At 45.7% G+C, this 18,354-nt stretch overlaps 1 protein-coding gene across 1 annotated transcript; it reads left to right on the top strand.

Moving 5' to 3' along the window:
- The first annotated feature begins 12,959 nt into the window (after window positions 1-12,959).
- LOC124777375 (cytosolic iron-sulfur assembly component 2A-like) lies at window positions 12,960-13,587 on the top strand. Its single transcript, XM_047252763.1, has one exon. The coding sequence runs from the start codon at window positions 12,985-12,987 to the stop codon at window positions 13,519-13,521; it is 537 nt and encodes a 178-aa protein (XP_047108719.1). The 5' UTR covers window positions 12,960-12,984; the 3' UTR covers window positions 13,522-13,587.
- Window positions 13,588-18,354: the final 4,767 nt, after the last annotated feature.

Raw genomic sequence — 18,354 nt, 5'->3', positions numbered from 1 at the left:
GTTTCTTATTATTAAATAATCTCACTGTGTAGCACGTGGATGTCTTGTTAAGTATATCACAAGGATGTGTAATTCTTTTTTAAATCAATTGGATGTAACGCTTTCAGAGTCTTAAGTTTTATCTGGCTAATTAACAACCACTTAAATTCACATTATGGTATACACTGGGACCGAAGTAATGTCTTACAATTAAGATAAACAAGTAAACCAGTCAGTTTGTCGTAAAGTGTTACTACAGTGATATGTAAATATCATGGTACACATTGAAACCAAAGTAATGTATACCATAAAATTTACATAATATTACTGTAGTATCACTTCATGACAAATTGACTGATTTATTTGTTTATCTTAATTTTAATCAGTTCTCTTGTAATACAAATAGTAAGTAATCGAACATTAGTAATTTATATATTCCTACTGTCACATATATGTATGTACCGAAACATGTCCAAGAGTGGAAGTCTTTGGCATTGTTATGGTCGCAATATCGCCATCTTTCTACACATACTTCCATGTGGTGAAATTTCTCGATGCGTGAGTGGTGCCTTAGATTATGTGTGCCCATATACATAAAAAAGTGCATCATGCAGTCTTTGCTGCTAGATGATCACAAACAGTCAGCACTGAAATGTAAGGGCGCGGATTTTTCAACGTAAGTAACCAAAACATCTTCACTTTAACGATTTGTTAACATCGTTTAAAATAGTTTTGAGGCATAATTACAGCTAAAAAGATATTGTCTCACATCTTGTTTTGGTTATAGGGCACCACAACCTCAAGGAAATTTCTTCATCTGAGAAAACAAGAAGTGAAAGCTAATGTAAGATGAATCTTAATGTGAACTAGCCGTCTGAAGATGAACCTGTAATGTTCGAAACCGAAAACGGCGCTGTTTAAATAAATAAACAGCACTGTAAAAGTGGCTGGTTGCTATTATCTTCGATGTAAGAGTCAGCTTATATTTTGTATACAGCCACAAGAATGTCAGTTTTCGACAAAATAGCAAAATACTACTTTCTAGTGTTTACTTAGAATATTGTCAGTGTCCATATTATTAAAAGACGTGGATTCCATCTCGTCACCTATTGCCATATTGTATCTTGTCACCGTATTCAGCTCTGCTTGCTGATCAGTCTCATTTGTGACGTCGGCGTATGGTGATCTTTTCTTCAAATTACCTGCAATGTTGTTTGCCCAAGCCCACCATCAGACAGTTCCAAATTCGTGCAAGGAAGAAGTGGTAAATATATTGTGTGTGTGTGTGTTTGTGTATGGCCTAATGATGCCAAAAGCACTATCAACGTATGCAGGCATGAATAATAATAATATCTAGTACTTGCGTAGTAATTCTTCATCCTCTGTCCTGGAATATATTGATCACATTTCATCATCAATTGATGCTGCCTCTTAGTGCAACATCCAGCTCTGCTTGGTGATCAATCTCGTCCATGGCAATGTCGTTATTGGGTGTACCTAGAAACTAAAGAGGCCTCTTAAGCTATGAATGGAAGTGTAAACTTATTGTCCTTCTAAAGCGCAAAAATGATTCTATTACTACCCACTTATCTGACCCTCAACAGTTGGTAACATAAGGCATGAAATTGTACTGCAAAAAGGCATCGTAGCCTGGGGTGGGATGAAGAATAGATCATTCCGTTGGATGTTTGCAGCTGTGATGTCAATTCATTCCCCCACTGTCGTTGTTATTGATAGCACCTAGAAAAAAAAACGAAAAAAACGAGTACATCTCAGAAGCAATGCAGACAAGAATAAATTATTATTCTTATTGTTATTATTATTGTAGTATAAGAAATAGTAATTACTACATATGTATGTGTTTGTCAATAACACGAGCCCACTTCTTGGAAGTCATACTTGAAAAACAAGTCATTGATTGGGATGGTTAAATCTCAGTATCAGTGCTAACGAATTTTTCCAAAGCAGTAAGATATGGAATGGAATGAGCATTTGGGGTTAGGAGGAAAAGCGAATGATACGCTTCGGTTTATTGGAACAATTTTGAAAAAGTGTGGGAGACCACATATAGAACGCTAATGCGACCTGTTATTGGCTGCTGATCGAATGTTTGGGGTCCATGTCAGTTCAGATTAAGTCCTGTGACTGCCACCCGCCATTATTGTGGAAGTGATGCTGTGCCTATGTGCTGCCTCGCTGGCAGAGTAAGATATTGTCTCCTTCAACCAGTGCCGCTGCCCACCACTGGCAATGGCGTGTTGTAACACGCTGTAAGAAGAGTTCTCTGATGACAGTTTTGCAGTATTCAACTGGCCATCACCTATGCAGCAATGAACAACCCTCCAAAAATCCCTTGTCTCCTGTTGGTCTAATACCATACAAAACGTAAACGTATCCAGTTTTTCAGCTTAAATAAGACATGCTTTGCTGTCAGAAATGACCTCCTCTCAATTTCAACATTGACAGCGATACTAGTGTTATTCTGCACCGTGAATCAGATATGAGTCGCTATTAAAAAAAATAAAAAAATAAACCCTATTCTTCGCACTCCATGGCGTTTCGAAAGAAAAACAGTCTTGGTTGCAGCGGAAATAATACGTTTATTGATGCATTTCATCCTCTATGGTGTCATCAGAAAGTCTGTAACAAAAACGAAATAGTATTCGTTAGGGTATGGTACAATTCCGCAGAGCTATAACCGAAATTAAGAGCTTTACTGGAGAACTTACTTTCAATGTACTGCAAATTTTGCATTAGTCACATCTGTGGAGACAATTGTACGTACCTACAGGACAAAGAATGGTACGACTTAGCATATTGAGAGCTACAGAGCAGGGAAAACTAAAAATAAATGACAGGCATTGCAAACTTTATCTTAAAAACACAGTGGTCAATCAAAAAAGCAGTGCTGTTATAGAACCACATTTACAGGCTTTAGGGGCGAGGTAGGACAACCTGTGCAGTTAGCAATAACTCGTTCCAGTCAGCTTGCTTGATCCGCTCAGCACCGCACTCCCTCATGTCCTTGGCACGAGATTTTCCGTTTCACTTTCATTGCTTCCGCGAGTGACTCCCGTCCACATCTTGTTAGTCGGTGCAAAGTAATTAGTAAGCTTTAATGAGTGTACCCGCCACTCTCTTGTCTCCAGAGATACGGCAGTTACTTAGTAGTAATTTCACACTGATTCTGCATGATATTTCGTTTTTCTTATTTCCATGTAACTTTTTCTTGAGCTTTCCTTAGTTCCGGAAAGGCATGAAGTATCAATATTCAGCAAGTATATTCCTTTCTCTGTTTATCGCATTTATAGGAAACCTACGTCAGCGCAGCACCCTGTCTTCAGAGTTCGGTTTCTTTTTTTTTTTATTTTTTTAAATTCTTTATTAAGGTAACCATCATAATTAATACAAATTAACCCACTTCCTTAGCTCATTAGTGGGTCCTAATAGTTATACATTTTTATTAAATTGTGCAGCTAGTTTTTTAGTTTTATAGTGAGCTACAGTTACTAACAACAATGGGCATTAATATCTACATCTACTGTTTATACCTAAATCCTATAACTAATTGAATTTATATATATTTTGCAGCGCCACATGTGTGCCAGTTAGAATATAAACCTACTATATTTGCCTTGTTTTTCGAGCTAACCCCGAAGAACATGCCCCTGGCACTGGGCAGGCCTCGACGTTATAATTCACTGCAGTACCTATTCTAGTTTCCTATATCTAAGTCCTACAAACTAACTTATCCTACGTCATGTCCAGTGTGTGTCATATTCGGTGGTTGATCCCTACTCCCCCTAGTCCTGCACATGGCGGATTCCAACTCGGATGAGGTCGGCCAGTCCACGCACAGGCGGCACGGGAATAGGGCTCTTGGTCGAAATCGGTGACTATTGTCCTTGTTATTTACGGTATCTCTCTTAGATATTCAATTAGAACCTTTCGTGATACCTCGTTTGCCAAGGAGTTTAGAATCTGAAAAGTTTCCTCTCGTCTGAGCAGTTGATACGTGTCATGGTTGGGAAGTCTGTCTCGTAGTGTATTTGCGACATCATTGAAGAGGGGACATTCGTAAACAACATGTTCGGGTGTACCCTCCCCATCGCCACAGTCACACGCTGATGTTGCCCTTTTCCCAAATCGACATGAGTACGTCAGGTAGAGTCTATGGCCAGTGAGAAAGTGAATCAGACCTCGTGTTGGCTCGAAGTACTTCAGTCCAAGTCGTTCCCTCACATCAGGTAGAAACTGGAAGGTTCTTCGTCCAGCCTCTTCTATCACCCAAGTCTCCTGCCAGAGCTCCTCCCCTCTTTTCCTTATTTCTCTTTTATCCCCCACCCTAATACCCACAATATCTACAATCTTCTCGTAATTACCCTTTTTGGCCCAGTACCAGGCCGCCTGTTCCCTTATCTTTATGTCCAGAGGGCACAGCCCCATTATGACTAGTAGGGCCCCCCTGGAGATGTTCTGTAGGCACCCACAGCTCTTAGTATCACGCTTCTCTGGACTCTTCTCACCGCCATGGCGGGCACCACCCTCGTGAGCCTGTGCGCCCAGACTCCCGAGCCGTAGCCCACAACTGAGGTTAGGATGCTGTTATGATAAAGTCTAATTAGGTGTGGAGGAAGATGGAATTTTTTATGGCCTATTGAGATGAGATTGTTTAGTATCTGAAGGGCTCTCTGGGTGACGGTATCAATGTGCTTTCGAAACTCCACCTCTCGTCAATGATGACAACTAGGTAACGTGTCTCACGTCGTCTGAGAATTGGTGAACCGTCTATTCTGACAGTCGGATTTCTAATGAGATGTCCTTTTAGCAGGAGGTAAGTAGATTTGCTGGGCGATATCGTCATTTTAGTCATGTGGCACCACTGTTGGAGTTTAATGCAGTCTCTATTTTCGGTTCGGTGTCTTCGCGGCTGCGGCCGCCAACCAACAGAAGGAGGTCATCCGCATAGGCTATCACCTCTAGCACCTCTTCACTCTGTTGTAAACTATCTAACAAGGGCTCCATATGGATGTCCCAGAAGAGGGGTCCTAAGACGGAGCCTTGGGGACATCCTTTAGTAATTGTCTTTCCAACTCTTTCGCTAGAGGATGATAGCCAGACCTCCCGATCCTCGCAATAGCTCCTCAGGCAACCATATAGCGGCCCTGGACACTCTTTCTCCCGCAGGCAGGAGAAGAGCGAAGGCCACCACAGGTTTTCGAAGGCGCCACTGATGTCAACCATGATGCCAACCACGTATTTGTGCGGGGTCGAGCCACAGACTTCGGCCGCCAGGGCGATTGCATCAGATGTCGACCGCCCCGGCCTGAACCCGAACTGCCTGTCACTCATCCCGCACAACACTCAGTGTGCTGTCAGTCTGTCAGCCAGCAATTTTTCCAAAATTTTGCCAAATATAACCAGCAGGCAGATCGGCCTGTAAGATTTCACCTCTGCAGGATCCTTATCTGGTCCTTTCTTTATGATAACTACATGTGCCATTTTCCACTTTTTGGGGAATTTCCTCTGTCGGAGGCATTCATTGTACAGATGTGTTAGTGGCGCAGTCAGCTGAGGCGCCAGAAACTACACCACCTCCGCCACAATGCCGTCTGGCCCAGGTGCTTTCCCTCTTCGCAGAGACCTTATGTGGGTTACTACCTCCTCGTCTGAGAAAGGGTAGACGGCCGTCTCATTGGTGTATATTTCTTGGTCTTGATCTCTGAGTTGCTGCTGTCCCTCTGTCTCCCCATCCACATTGTCGTCAGGCAGCAGGGAGTGGAGGAGGACCCCCGCAGTCTCCTGCCAGGACTCCGTCATCCTATCCCCGTACCTGACTGTTGATAACTCCAGAGGAGAGCGGATTTTTTCTCTCACCAACTTATATGGAAGCCCCCACGGGTCCGTGACTAGCTGGTTGAGCACAAAGTTTTCCCAACTTTTCATTCTAACTTCCCTCAGTTCCTTTTGGAATTTCCGTTTTTCCTCCCTGTACAGCAACTGCCACCTTTGTCGTTCCTGCCAGACGACACTGCGCTGATAATACCTCCTTAGCCTTCTGACAGACTGACGCAGTTCTCCTAGTTCGGCAGACCATGGTGACGGGGAGGCCGCCATGGCCCTCCTCCCAGTAGGTACGGCTGCCCTCACCACTCTTGTCACTGCAGTCACCAGTTCCTCTGCCCTCTTGTCTACGTCCATGTCCAAGTGCATGTCATCTTCCGGTGATGGAGGAATGTCACACTCCCTCGCTAAGCGTTCCCAATCGGCTCTTCTATAGTTTAGTTGTACTTCCCACCCTGTGGCCCAGCGGCACTCTCTTTCTCCTATGGTGAAAGTTAACAGATTATGGTCGCTTGTGGTGGCATTCTCTGTAACTCTCCAGTTTTGAAGATTATTAGCTGTGTTCGGAGTTACTAGGGTGACATCGATGTTTGTGCCCTGTCCTCCACCTGCAGCGTAGGTGGGAGGATTGCCGGGTCTGTTAGCCACCACAAGTTGTGATGCCATAATAAGTTCTTCGACCTTTTCGCCATTAGCATCTCTTGTGCCACTGTACCACAGGGGGGATTTTGCGTTAATGTCGGCAGTTATTACGAGTTTTCTTACCCGCAACGCCGTGGTAACTCTCGCTAGGTGGCCTATATAAAGTTCAATGTTGTCCCCATACTGAAAGTACATGTTTACGAGAGTTAAAATTCCCGTAGGGGATTGAAGCTCCACGACGTTGCAGTGGCTAGTTGTGAACTGTGAGAGTATGGTAACTCTCAAGAGTTTATTTGTTATTATAATTGCTGCCTTCGGGTCATCCCCTCTGCTACTATTTGCCAGCTTGCAGCAGCAAATGCTATTTTCCCAGCCAGGGAGTATGGCTCCTGTAGACAGAGTACATTTAATCTCCTCTCCTCCACCTCCCTTCGGAGCTCCTGCATTACGAGTCTGCTGTTGTGTGTGTTAAGCTGTCCTATAGTTATTTGTGTCATTATGGAAAGTATGTGTGAATTCGGTCATGTGGCCAGGTCTTACTCCAGTCAAATGCAATTCGTCCATGTGCTATTCCTGATTGTTGGTAAATATCGTCAAGATCAAATTTCTCTCCTCGTCTTTCGAATACTTTCTTGAGCAAGTCGCGCAAGGCTCCCAAGCCGGTGGGGAGATTTACTGATTTTAGCTGGATTCTGTCAACAGCCTCCATAACCGAAAAAGTTATCTTCCTGCCGTCTTCGTGTCCTACACGGACCACATGCCGTAAGGCAGTGGTCAGGGTAGCCGGCTGCTCCAATCTAGATAGTTGCATGGTGTACTCCAAATTGGGGTTCACCCTAACCGGATCGGCCGGTGGTAGTCTAACTATTGGTGTGCATTGTGTGGTGGGGCTCGTACTTGAGCTCGTCACTATATTTTCTTGTATTGGTTGTTCGTTTGTATTATTGTCCCTGAGAGTTGCTAGAGCCACAGGATGCCCTTGCCGTTGTAGGTGTAGTTTCGGCTTTGTTTCCCGGCTTCCAGAGGAAGGAATTTCAGCCATGGGGGGGAGATTGGTTTGAATGCCTATATCCATAGTTGGAAATTCGGTTTGTATGGCCATGTCTTTTGTTTCAATTTTGGTGGCTTCGGAAAGCGACCTCAAAAAATCCTTGAATCTATTTGCCCGCATGGCATCCCTCCTCCTTTTGCTCAGGGACTTTCGCTTTGGCATCCTGTTCGGTATGCCAGGCTCAGCCATAGTCAGTTCTAGAGATCAGTCTGTGCTCCAACATTCTGTATGTCGGGCAATTTCTGCCTGCGGCTCCGCAAGACTTCTTCCCTCGATTCTTGCATGGTATGCAAACTGCCGCCGCTTTGCAGTCCTTGCGGCTGTGACCTTTTTCCCCACACTTAGTGCACGCCGGCTCCCTGGTGCACAGCCTTAGGATGTGGTCCAAGTCACCACAGTTGTGGCAACGAGGTACCACGACATAGTCTCTAGTGTTGATGGCATGGAAGCCAACATACAATCTGCCCATTGTTGTAATTTTCTTCCACATCGGCGCCGATACTTCGGCGACGTGATGAACAACATCACGACCTCGCGGCCCAGTCTTAAATTTCAACTTAAAGTTGTTCTTGAATTCATCTTCATTTATTCCATCAAAATTCTGCTGCCTGATTGTTTCTATTAGTTCTTTGTTTGTCATAATTGTAGGTACGTCATATAGTATGACGAGAGGATTTCTTTTTCTCGGTGGTTCGCATTTGACCACCGAGTTCAGTTTCTGATTATTCAATAGCTTTTCTTTGTCTTCCTCTGAGGCAACTTCGACTATCACGGAATTTCTACTCGGTTTAATCTTTTTAATTTTGATTTTGTCTTTGACAGGGTCTATATTTTTTGTGAATAGTTCCTGTATTTTCTTGACACTTGTGTCCTGCCCAGGCAGTGTCCTGAGGAAGACAGCTGTGTCTGTTCTTTTTGTGACTTTATCAATGGTGTCTCTGGTCGTGCTTTGTGGGCGCTTGGTGGGCGCTTGCGCAGCCACAGCCGCCCACGTCTTTGCCGGTCGCCTCCTTAATCTATCGTTCTCTTTCTCAAGCTCTTCTACCCTTCCCTCAAGTTTGGCGTGAGCAATAGCCCATGCAGCCAGCTCATTTTTTATTATGGCAAGACCTGCTTGGCTTATCTTGCCATTCTTTATTTGTTGCTCCATGAGCGACGAGATTCTAGTGTACCTCTGCATTACCGTTTCATTCTCAGCCTGTCCCTGCTCGTCCTGGGGAGAGGGATCAGGCGCAGCGGAAGGCTGTGAAGGCGCACACGAATCACTCGTTTCGTTTGTAGCCATGGTTGGAACGAGTGATAAAAAAGGTGGGAGCCCGTCTCTTGCCCCGGACCGGCTCCTCTGGCATGGGGGGGGGGGGGGGGGGGACTTCTGCAGCTCGCCCACCGACCTCGCCCCTAGGTCAAGGGCACTGCAGAGCTGCCGGGTTCAGCGCGCCGTCGCCAGCGCACTGGTCCCCATTGATGGCCTCGTCGTCGACGATTTCACACGACGCTCCTCGGGAACTGCACCCCGCACTCCGGAGAGGCGGATGCACCCCTCGCCCTTTGCCGCCTACTTGCCCGAGCTTCCACCAGAAGGCCAAGGACCCACTCCTACTCAGGTGGTGGGTCGGTCGCCCAGTCGTTCAGCGGTCTGGGCCCATCTAACCTAGCCCAGGCGATGTCACCACCTCCTGGGTTTGGCAGAACACGCCCCGGTTCCCCAGGAGCGCGGCGAAGCACCCTTGCTGATTCGCGCCGTGATCCCACGCCGACAAACGAAGTCGCCGGCATGCAGAGCACCTGCTGGTCTGTGCTCTGCGAACAGAAAGGGACTGGTGTTCGGTCCCTCGACACAGCTCCTCCTGTGCCATGCACCCTTCGCTTTCGCATCGGGTTGGGTCGCAGCTCTCGCTTTTGTCGCAAGGCAAAATGCCGAGCTTACCGTCTGGCACCACGGGAAGGCGGAAAGAGCCACTTGGGAAGGAGAGGCTATAAGAAACGCATCACTTCCCCTGTGAGGACTGCCGCGGGACGCCCGACTGGAAAGCGATACGCCCCAGTGCGAGCCTCCGTGCCTTACGGCGCGCCGGCAACGGGCGGGCCCGCTCCGAAACGCGCCGTCAAGCGACTGACCTCGGTTTCTTTTGGTCGATGCGTGACTTCACTAGTCCAAATCCCTTTGAAAATAACGCCACCAGAGCGGCTGTGGCAGATGTCCGAATTTCAGGACTGGCGATGCAAACCGAGCGAGGTAGCGCAGGGTCAAGGCATTTGAGGCGATTTCTGGCTGACCATCCTCTTTTAGATATTCCGTAGTTTCCATGAATCTACGAAGGCCAGGAAAGGGCATTCAGTGTGGGCGTGATCACTTTCTTCCCTACCCGCACGGATAGTCGTTAGTGTTAACACGCTGCTGCCGGGATTCGGGAGGAGCGCCGGACCCGGGTCGAATCCGACGGCTGGTTAACGTCGAGGGCTGGTGTGCCGACAGGCATGGTTGGCTGACTGGTTGATTTGGAGGAGAGGAGCAAACAGCGAGGTAATCGGTCCCGTGGGACTAGGAAAGGATGGGCAAGGAAGTCGGCCGTGCCCTTTAATAGGAACCATCTGGGCGCTTGCCTGAAGCGATTTAGGGAAATCACGGAAAACCTAAATCAGGATGGCTGGATGCCGATGTGAACTGTCGTCCTCCCGAATGCGAGTCCCGTGTGCTAACCATTGCGCCACCTCGCTCGGACTGGCAAATCTGGATATGGTTTTCATGCGGATTTCTACATCCAACTATGTGAATACTGGGCTGGTACCCACGTTCTGCTTCAGTTATACGATTCGCGAACATTTCGAAAACATTCACAAACTGTTACGTAGGTTAGCACTAGACGCAGAGAGATGGGGTACACAATTGCCGTCGAAGGAAAGAGGTGGGGGTGGGGAGAGAGATAGGAAAAAATTTGGAAATTTGTGGTAAGGTCTTATGGGACCAAACTGCTGAGGTCAGCGGTCCCGGCGGAGGTTCGAGTCCTCCCCCGGGCATGGGTGTGTGTGTTTGTCCTTAGGATAATTTAGGTTACGTAGTGTGTAAGCTTAGGGTCTGATGACCTTAGCAGTTAAGTCCAATAAGATTTCACACACATTTGAAGCTTTTTTTTGTCATCGGTCCCTAAGCTTACGCGCTACTTAATCTAACTTAGACCAACTTACGCTATGGACAACACACACACCCATACCCGAGGGAGGACTCCAACCTCCGACGGGGGGAGCCACGTGGACCGTGTCAAGGTGCCCGAGACCGCTCAGCTACCCCGCGGGGCAGAGAGATAAGGAATTCCGCCACCCCCCACCCACGAATATTACCAAATTCACATTAACACTAACACTACCAAATTCAGATTAACATACTGACACTGTGAAGACTCGGGATGAGGCCATGAAAAATAAATGACTAATTTCCACCCCCGTCCTCATTCGTCTTGGCCTGCGCCTTGTCCTTGTTGAAATCAATGTTGATGAGCGTTTACAGTTTTCCTGTAGGCCTGTGACAGTTACTTCCTTATGTTTTTATGATACCTAACTTTTGTTCTTGTATCCATAAGGTTACTGTCTTGCTCTGCTTGAAGACTAGGTGGACTAACAACGCAACCTAGTTGACACTAAGTAAACAGGATAGGCACGTCGTTGGCTTCTCTCCATGGGCTGTCCTTCAAGCTTCGCCCTTCACCTTCGCTATTTCTGCATTCCGCTAGCGTGCAGTCTATGTTAGGTGCGAGCTTCATTAAAGGTGCATAGCAACCAGCATGAAGGCACGTAACGACCATGAACATAACTTAATGGAGGAATACAAAGATCAAAATACACTGGTATTTTTCTCTCAAATTCCGCGATTCCGTCTAAAGAAGTCTGTTGCGATTCTAAATAATTATGAAATATTTTAATGAAGAATGAAAACAACCGATTGCACAAATTTTATTGCTTTGACGTGGTTTGGATACCGACTAAGGTATCTTCAAATGGTTCAAATGGCTCTGAGCACTATGGGACTTAACATCTGTGGTCATCAGTCTCCTAGAACTTAGAACTACTTAAACCTAACTAACCCAAGAACATCACACAACACCCAGTCATCACGAGGCAGAGAAAATCCCTGACCCCGCCGGGAATCGAACCCGGGAACTAAGGTATCTGCGGACTGAGGTATCTTCATCATACCTTATAGTTAGCAATAATTTTTTTTAAATTTACACATGAGAATAAGAACCATTTCAGAAACCTTAAGTAGTACAAGAAGTATTAAAAACAGAACAGCTATTGCTTATATAGATTCACATTGCATGGAGAGAGAGTAAAACCATATGAGCTGAAGTGCTCAAGTCAAATAAGTAAAAGTTTTCTTGTAATGTCAACATTAAAAACACAAGCGTAGCTTAGCAGTGCCTGCGTTACTCTGTTTATGATGCAAAGTTCTTTTGGACATGCATGCGTGCCGAAAGGAACTGTGCACCGTAATCAGAATAACACATGCACTGCAATAACGTCTTTATCTGCCGATACCGGGCAAGCGACTTTCAAGTAAAAGGTCTGACTTTTACGGGAATGTAACTAATCGAAGTACGAGTCCAGGTCATAGACGCATGGAAGTTTGGGTGTGGTTCTGAGTCGTGCATGGATAGACAAATGGTAAGGCGACCGCTCGCGATAAGCGGGAAATACCAGTTTGGGTCCTGGTCCGGCACAATTTTTCACGGTCATCATTCCATTCTACACCTGGTGGTAGTCTTTATTCGCAATTGCGAATTCATTTGATTAGTCTGAAAGTGTACTCAACCGATACGCCGCTGCGTTGAAACAGTGCAATGCGCGCCATCTGTTGGAAATGCTACAAAATGAAACAGCAATTGATATGCGCCATCTGCAGAGGTGTACAAATTCCCCTTGCAGCCTGCTTGCCCCTAGCACCTCTGCAACCATTCATGCAGGTCAGCCTGCCGCCATGTAAACACAAGAGTGCGCGTGTACTGAGGCATAGTGGGCAATGCGGGCGATATGGGCTCCCGCAAGCCCGGGCTACCTGGGTTCCCGCAAGCCTGCCAAGCTTCACGGGACCCGCTCAGCTTGCTGCGCCTGACAACAGGTTGCGCTGTCAAGCTACCGTGGCTAGAGTAGCCAGGTAGTTAGCCTGCAGTTCATTTATCGCAACGGTGGAGGCAGCACAATGAATAGGTCGAACTTGAGTGAGATTGAAAAAAAATTGACAACTGGCGAATACATGCTGGTAACGAAACAGAGCACAAGTGCCGCATGGGAAACGTTTTCGTGTCTTTATGAGGCCGCTTCAAATAAATCGGTAGGTGTGTCTCAATGCAAACTATGTAAAAAGCTCTTAAGTACTTATTCGGGAACCTCGAGTATGTTACGACATGTGTGCAAGTTTGACAACGTACTGTAATAGCAGCGGGGGGGAATGTGTTATTGTTTTGTTGTGTGTGATGTTGTTATCCATAATTCAGAAGTCTAAAGCGTTGCTTGGTGTTGGAGCCAATACAGAAGGTTTACTAAACACCGTGGAAGGAGCAAAAGGACAACAGAATGATGTGCCCAAGCAGACAACGAAATTTGCACCGGAAATATCCACCGAACAACTCAAGGAAATTGTTTACGATCACATAAAGACAATTCGGGATCCTGAGAGGCCAGCCACCCTGGAAGATTTGCATGTTGTTGATGAAGATTGTGTAAGAGTTGAATCTAGTCCAGATAATGATGTGTACTCAGTTCATATTGAGTTTATTCCTACTGTGCCTCACTGCTCATTGGCTACTCTTATAGGCCTTTGTATTCGCATAAAACTGGAAAGGAACCTTACAGAAAAATTCAAACTGGATATCAGCATAAAAGAAGGGACACATTCTACAGAAGGGGAAATAAATAAACAAATCAACGACAAAGAAAGGATAGCTGCAGCAATGGAGAATCCAAACCTAAGGGAAATTGTTGAATCTTGCATTGATGATGAAAAAGACTGAAGTTATATTGTAAATGGACTGATGATTTTGTTTTTTAAAAAAATAATGCGGATGTAAGTTATTTTCTTGATTAAGCCCCCCATACTTGCCTCTCTCCTTCCCACATCCCTCCCTACCTGGCCCTCTTCCGAGCGCCCCCCATTCCCCTCCCCCATCTCTTCCCCTCCCTCCCTTATTCAGGTCTCCCTCATCTCCTTGAACCTGGCAGATCCTCTGTATTGCTCATCAACAGTGTGCCACGTCAGTGTTGTGTTTCGTGCTGTTTCCCGTGTGCGTCAAGAGGTGTGATTTTAATTGTGTACTGCCTTGAGGTTCGCCGTCAGTGTTACGCTGTGTGCTATGCCATCCGTCAACACCTTTATGCTCCAGTCATACTGTGCCTTGTGTTCTTTTAATCGTCGCAGTGTGTGGCTTTTTTGTGTGTGCTACTTTTAAAAAGTTTTTTATCTCCATTTTACAGTCACCCCGTTTTTTTGTATATTGCCTTCCATGATGTTCTCCCTTTTTATATCTACACTCCTGGAAATTGAAATAAGAACACCGTGAATTCATTGTCCCAGGAAGGGGAAACTTTATTGACACATTCCTGGGGTCAGATACATCACATGATCACACTGACAGAACCACAGGCACATAGACACAGGCAACAGAGCATGCACAATGTCGGCACTAGTACAGTGTATATCCACCTTTCGCAGCAATGCAGGCTGCTATTCTCCCATGGAGACGATCGTAGAGATGCTGGATGTAGTCCTGTGGAACGGCTTGCCATGCCATTTCCACCTGGCGCCTCAGTTGGACCAGCGTTCGTGCTGGACGTGCAGACCGCGTGAGACGACGCTTCATCCAGTCCCAAACATGCTCAATGGGGGACAGATCCGGAGATCTTGCTGGCCAGGGTAGTTGACTTACACCTTCTAGAGCACGTTGGGTGGCACGGGATACATGCGGACGTGCATTGTCCTGTTGGAACAGCAAGTTCCCTTGCCGGTCTAGGAATGGTAGAACGATGGGTTCGATGACGGTTTGGATGTACCGTGCACTATTCAGTGTCCCCTCGACGATCACCAGTGGTGTACGGCCAGTGTAGGAGATCGCTCCCCACACCATGATGCCGGGTGTTGGCCCTGTGTGCCTCGGTCGTATGCAGTCCTGATTGTGGCGCTCACCTGCGCGGCGCCAAACACGCATACGACCATCATTGGCACCAAGGCAGAAGCGACTCTCATCGCTGAAGACGACACGTCTCCATTCGTCCCTCCATTCACGCCTGTCGCGACACCACTGGAGGCGGGCTGCACGATGTTGGGGCGTGAGCGGAAGACGGCCTAACGGTGTGCGGGACCGTAGCCCAGCTTCATGGAGACGGTTGCGAATGGTCCTCGCCGATACCCCAGGAGCAACAGTGTCCCTAATTTGCTGGGAAGTGGCGGTGCGGTCCCCTACGGCACTGCGTAGGATCCTACGGTCTTGGCGTGCATCCGTGCGTCGCTGCGGTCCGGTCCCAGGTCGACGGGCACGTGCACCTTCCGCCGACCACTGGCGACATCATCGATGTACTGTGGAGACCTCACGCCCCACGTGTTGAGCAATTCGGCGGTACGTCCACCCGGCCTCCCGCATGCCCACTATACGCCCTCGCTCAAAGTCCGTCAACTGCACATACGGTTCACGTCCACGCTGTCGCGGCATGCTACCAGTGTTAAAGACTGCGATGGAGCTCCGTATGCCACGGCAAACTGGCTGACACTGACGGCGGCGGTGCACAAATGCTCCGCAGCTAGCGCCATTCGACGGCCAACACCGCGGTTCCTGGTGTGTCCGCTGTGCCGTGCGTGTGATCATTGCTTGTACAGCCCTCTCGCAGTGTCCGGAGCAAGTATGGTGGGTCTGACACACCGGTGTCAATGTGTTCTTTTTTCCATTTCCAGGAGTGTATGTTCGCCTTCTTCTCTCCTTTGCTGTTTTTAAATGTCTTCTCTTGTTTTGTTCTATGTCTTTCGGCTGAAGAGCAGCGCATATGCTGCTGCCAGCCCGCCCCGATGGGGAATTGAAATACAATAAAGAAAAAAAAAAAAAAAAATTTGACAAGCAGTTCCCTCACTCCGTAAATATCTTGAAAGAGAACAAAGATTTAGTGGCCGAAAAGTGCGTCGAAATGTGTGCTAAGGACCTGAGACCATTTAGCAGTATAGAGGGAGAAGGATTTCTTAATTTAGGGCAGACACTGACCGACATAGGTAAAAAATATGGCTCAGTTGATATTAAAAATGTTATGCCTTCCCGAGCGACAGTAGCTAGGAAAGTTCAAACTTTAGCTGATAAAGTGCGCAGCAAAATGCTCCCAGATATAGTGCGTGCGATTCGTTCTGGTATATGTGCCAGTACAATTGATCTATGGACAGACAATTACAAAGGGGTGCATTACATGTCCGTGACAATGCATTACGTAAATTCAAACTGGCGTTTGAATAAATATGTACTAATCTGCTCTGCGTTTCCTGACTGCCCAAAAACTGGCTCGAATATTCGAAACGAGTTGGAAGATGGCTTAGAAACTATGGGTGTTTCTCGTGAAGACATTGCCAAAATTACGTTTGTCACAGACCAGGGCAGTAACATTGTCAAAGCTCTCGAAGTATATCAGCGTCTTCCATGCATGGCTCATAGTATAAACACAGTCTTGAAACATGTTCTGAGCGAACAGTTTTTGAAAGAAAATGTTCCAAATATATTAGCCATTCTTAATACAGTGCGGGCTACGGTTTCGTACTTCAAGAGAAGAGGTCTCTATGTGAGACTAACTCATCTTTAAAGCAGTGGGTTTCAACTCGTTGGAATAGTTATTTTGACATGCTTGTATCAGTCCATTCTCTGATTGATTCAGTGAAGGCTGTTTTACATAATAAAGGTGCCTCTGATAAGATGCGGGGTTATGACCACCATATAACTGGCCAGCTTATAGAATTTCTTAAGCCGTTTAAAGAAGCCACAGTTGATCTAGAGAGTGACAAGGATCCAACCCTACATTTAGTTCTACCGTGGTTTTATGCCTTAAAAACTCACTGTACCGTACGGGATAACGATGAAGAGGTTTGTAATTTTATTCCATCTGAATATTATAGAACCACTTGTGAAATATGTATGTTGAGAAAATGTATTTTCAGGACATGAAACCTTTGAAACAAGCCGCTGCTGCCTTCCTAGAACAGAAAATGTGCGTTAGTATGTTGCATAAAATTGCAACGTTTATGGTGGCTAACTACCGCACATTAAGAAAGTTAACCGAGGATGAAAAAATTGAAGTTTACCAAGCAGCACGACAGATGTGTGCTGAAGGTAAGCTCCTAAGATAATGCATATATTCTTCATCTACATGTACATGGTTACTCTGCAAGACACACGCAAGTGCTTAGTTGAGGGTTCATCGAACCACTTTCAACTTATTTGTCTCCTTTTCTCGAACTTCGCGCGGGATAGAACACCTACAGCTCTCCGTCTGAGCGCTGCTTTTTTGTATTTTATTCTGATAATCATTTCTTCCAATGTATATGGGACTCAACAATATCTCTTCGAATTCGGAGGTGTAAGTTGGTGATCGAAATTTCATATATAGATCGCGCCACGTCAAAAAACGCCATTGTTGAAATGATTACCACCCCAACTCTTGTGTAATTTCCGCGACACTCTTTCCCCTGTTTTACGATAATACCAAACCAGCTGCCCTTATTTAGACTCTTTCGACCTCTTCCGTCAATATTAAGGCTCTCCAACTTCGTAGCAATGCTCCAAAAGAGTGTTTTGTTATTAAAACGCCTACAGCATTTTCTGTGTGTCCATTCCTATTTAAGTAGGTCGTAATTGTAATCAGAGGTATTAAGTAGAATCTACAGCCTTTAGATTTGACTGGTTGATCTTGTAAACGAAGTTTAACGGACTTAGTTTAGTACACACAGGGATAACCTCGCTCTTGTCATTATTTATTGCCAACTGCTAATTTTCACACCAAAAATATATACCTTATTTAAATCGTCCTGCAGTTAGTTTTGATCTTCTGGTGACTTTACAGGAAGATAAATGATAGCATCATCTAAAACCTATTATAATTTCAACTATGTGTAGTACGATCTTCACATTATTCTGCAAATATTAATTGGAACCTGCACAGTTTCAGTACAAGTGCCCAATCACAGCAACCAAGAAACAAATCCAGGGCCGTACAAAATGGCGAAATTTGAGGACTGGGCAGAAGAGCCTCCTCTCCTACATGATGAAGTCAGCAGATACTTGCAAGAACACTGTGTGAACGAGGGAGATATTCTACAGTGGTGGAAAAATAACTCCCAACGACTTCCTCGACTTGCGTGTGTGGCAAGAAAAATATTAAATATACCAGCCACTAGTGCGTCTAGTGAGAGAATTTTTAGTTGCGCTGGAAACCTAATTAGCGAAAAACGATCACGTCTTAATGCAGACAGACTTAACGATCTCGTCATAATTAATTCAAACACTAATCAGCAGACACATTGAAAATACAGTAGAACATTAAACGGGAAACTATGAGTTTGAGCGCAAATTTACTACTTAAGAGTGCAGATTTCTTTCTTGTGCTTTCTGGGCGTCAATTTCTGAGATAGAAATTTTGTAATGCATACAGTTCATTTTTATTTTAGACTAAAATTTTTGATTTCAATCCTTCCAAGTGACATTAATTATTGTTTGTAAACCATTTTCTGTTACTTGGGTTTGCAAAAGTAGCCAAATATTTTTAGGAGTATCTGGTTTGGCCTAAATAATACTTTCAGGGGAACTGAAGGAAAATTTGTAAAGATT

The sequence above is a fragment of the Schistocerca piceifrons genome, chromosome 2 (assembly GCF_021461385.2).
Source record: "Schistocerca piceifrons isolate TAMUIC-IGC-003096 chromosome 2, iqSchPice1.1, whole genome shotgun sequence".
Taxonomy (NCBI): Eukaryota; Metazoa; Arthropoda; class Insecta; order Orthoptera; family Acrididae; genus Schistocerca; species Schistocerca piceifrons.
The sequence above is the reverse complement of the archived record's forward strand: the minus strand, read 5'-3'. Positions and strand labels throughout refer to the sequence as shown.

What these genes read in the sequence shown, in the direction of transcription:
- LOC124777375 (XM_047252763.1), top strand. Translation starts at nt 12,985, where the DNA reads ATGTTGTTATCCATAATTCAGAAGTCTAAAGCGTTGCTTGGTGTTGGA.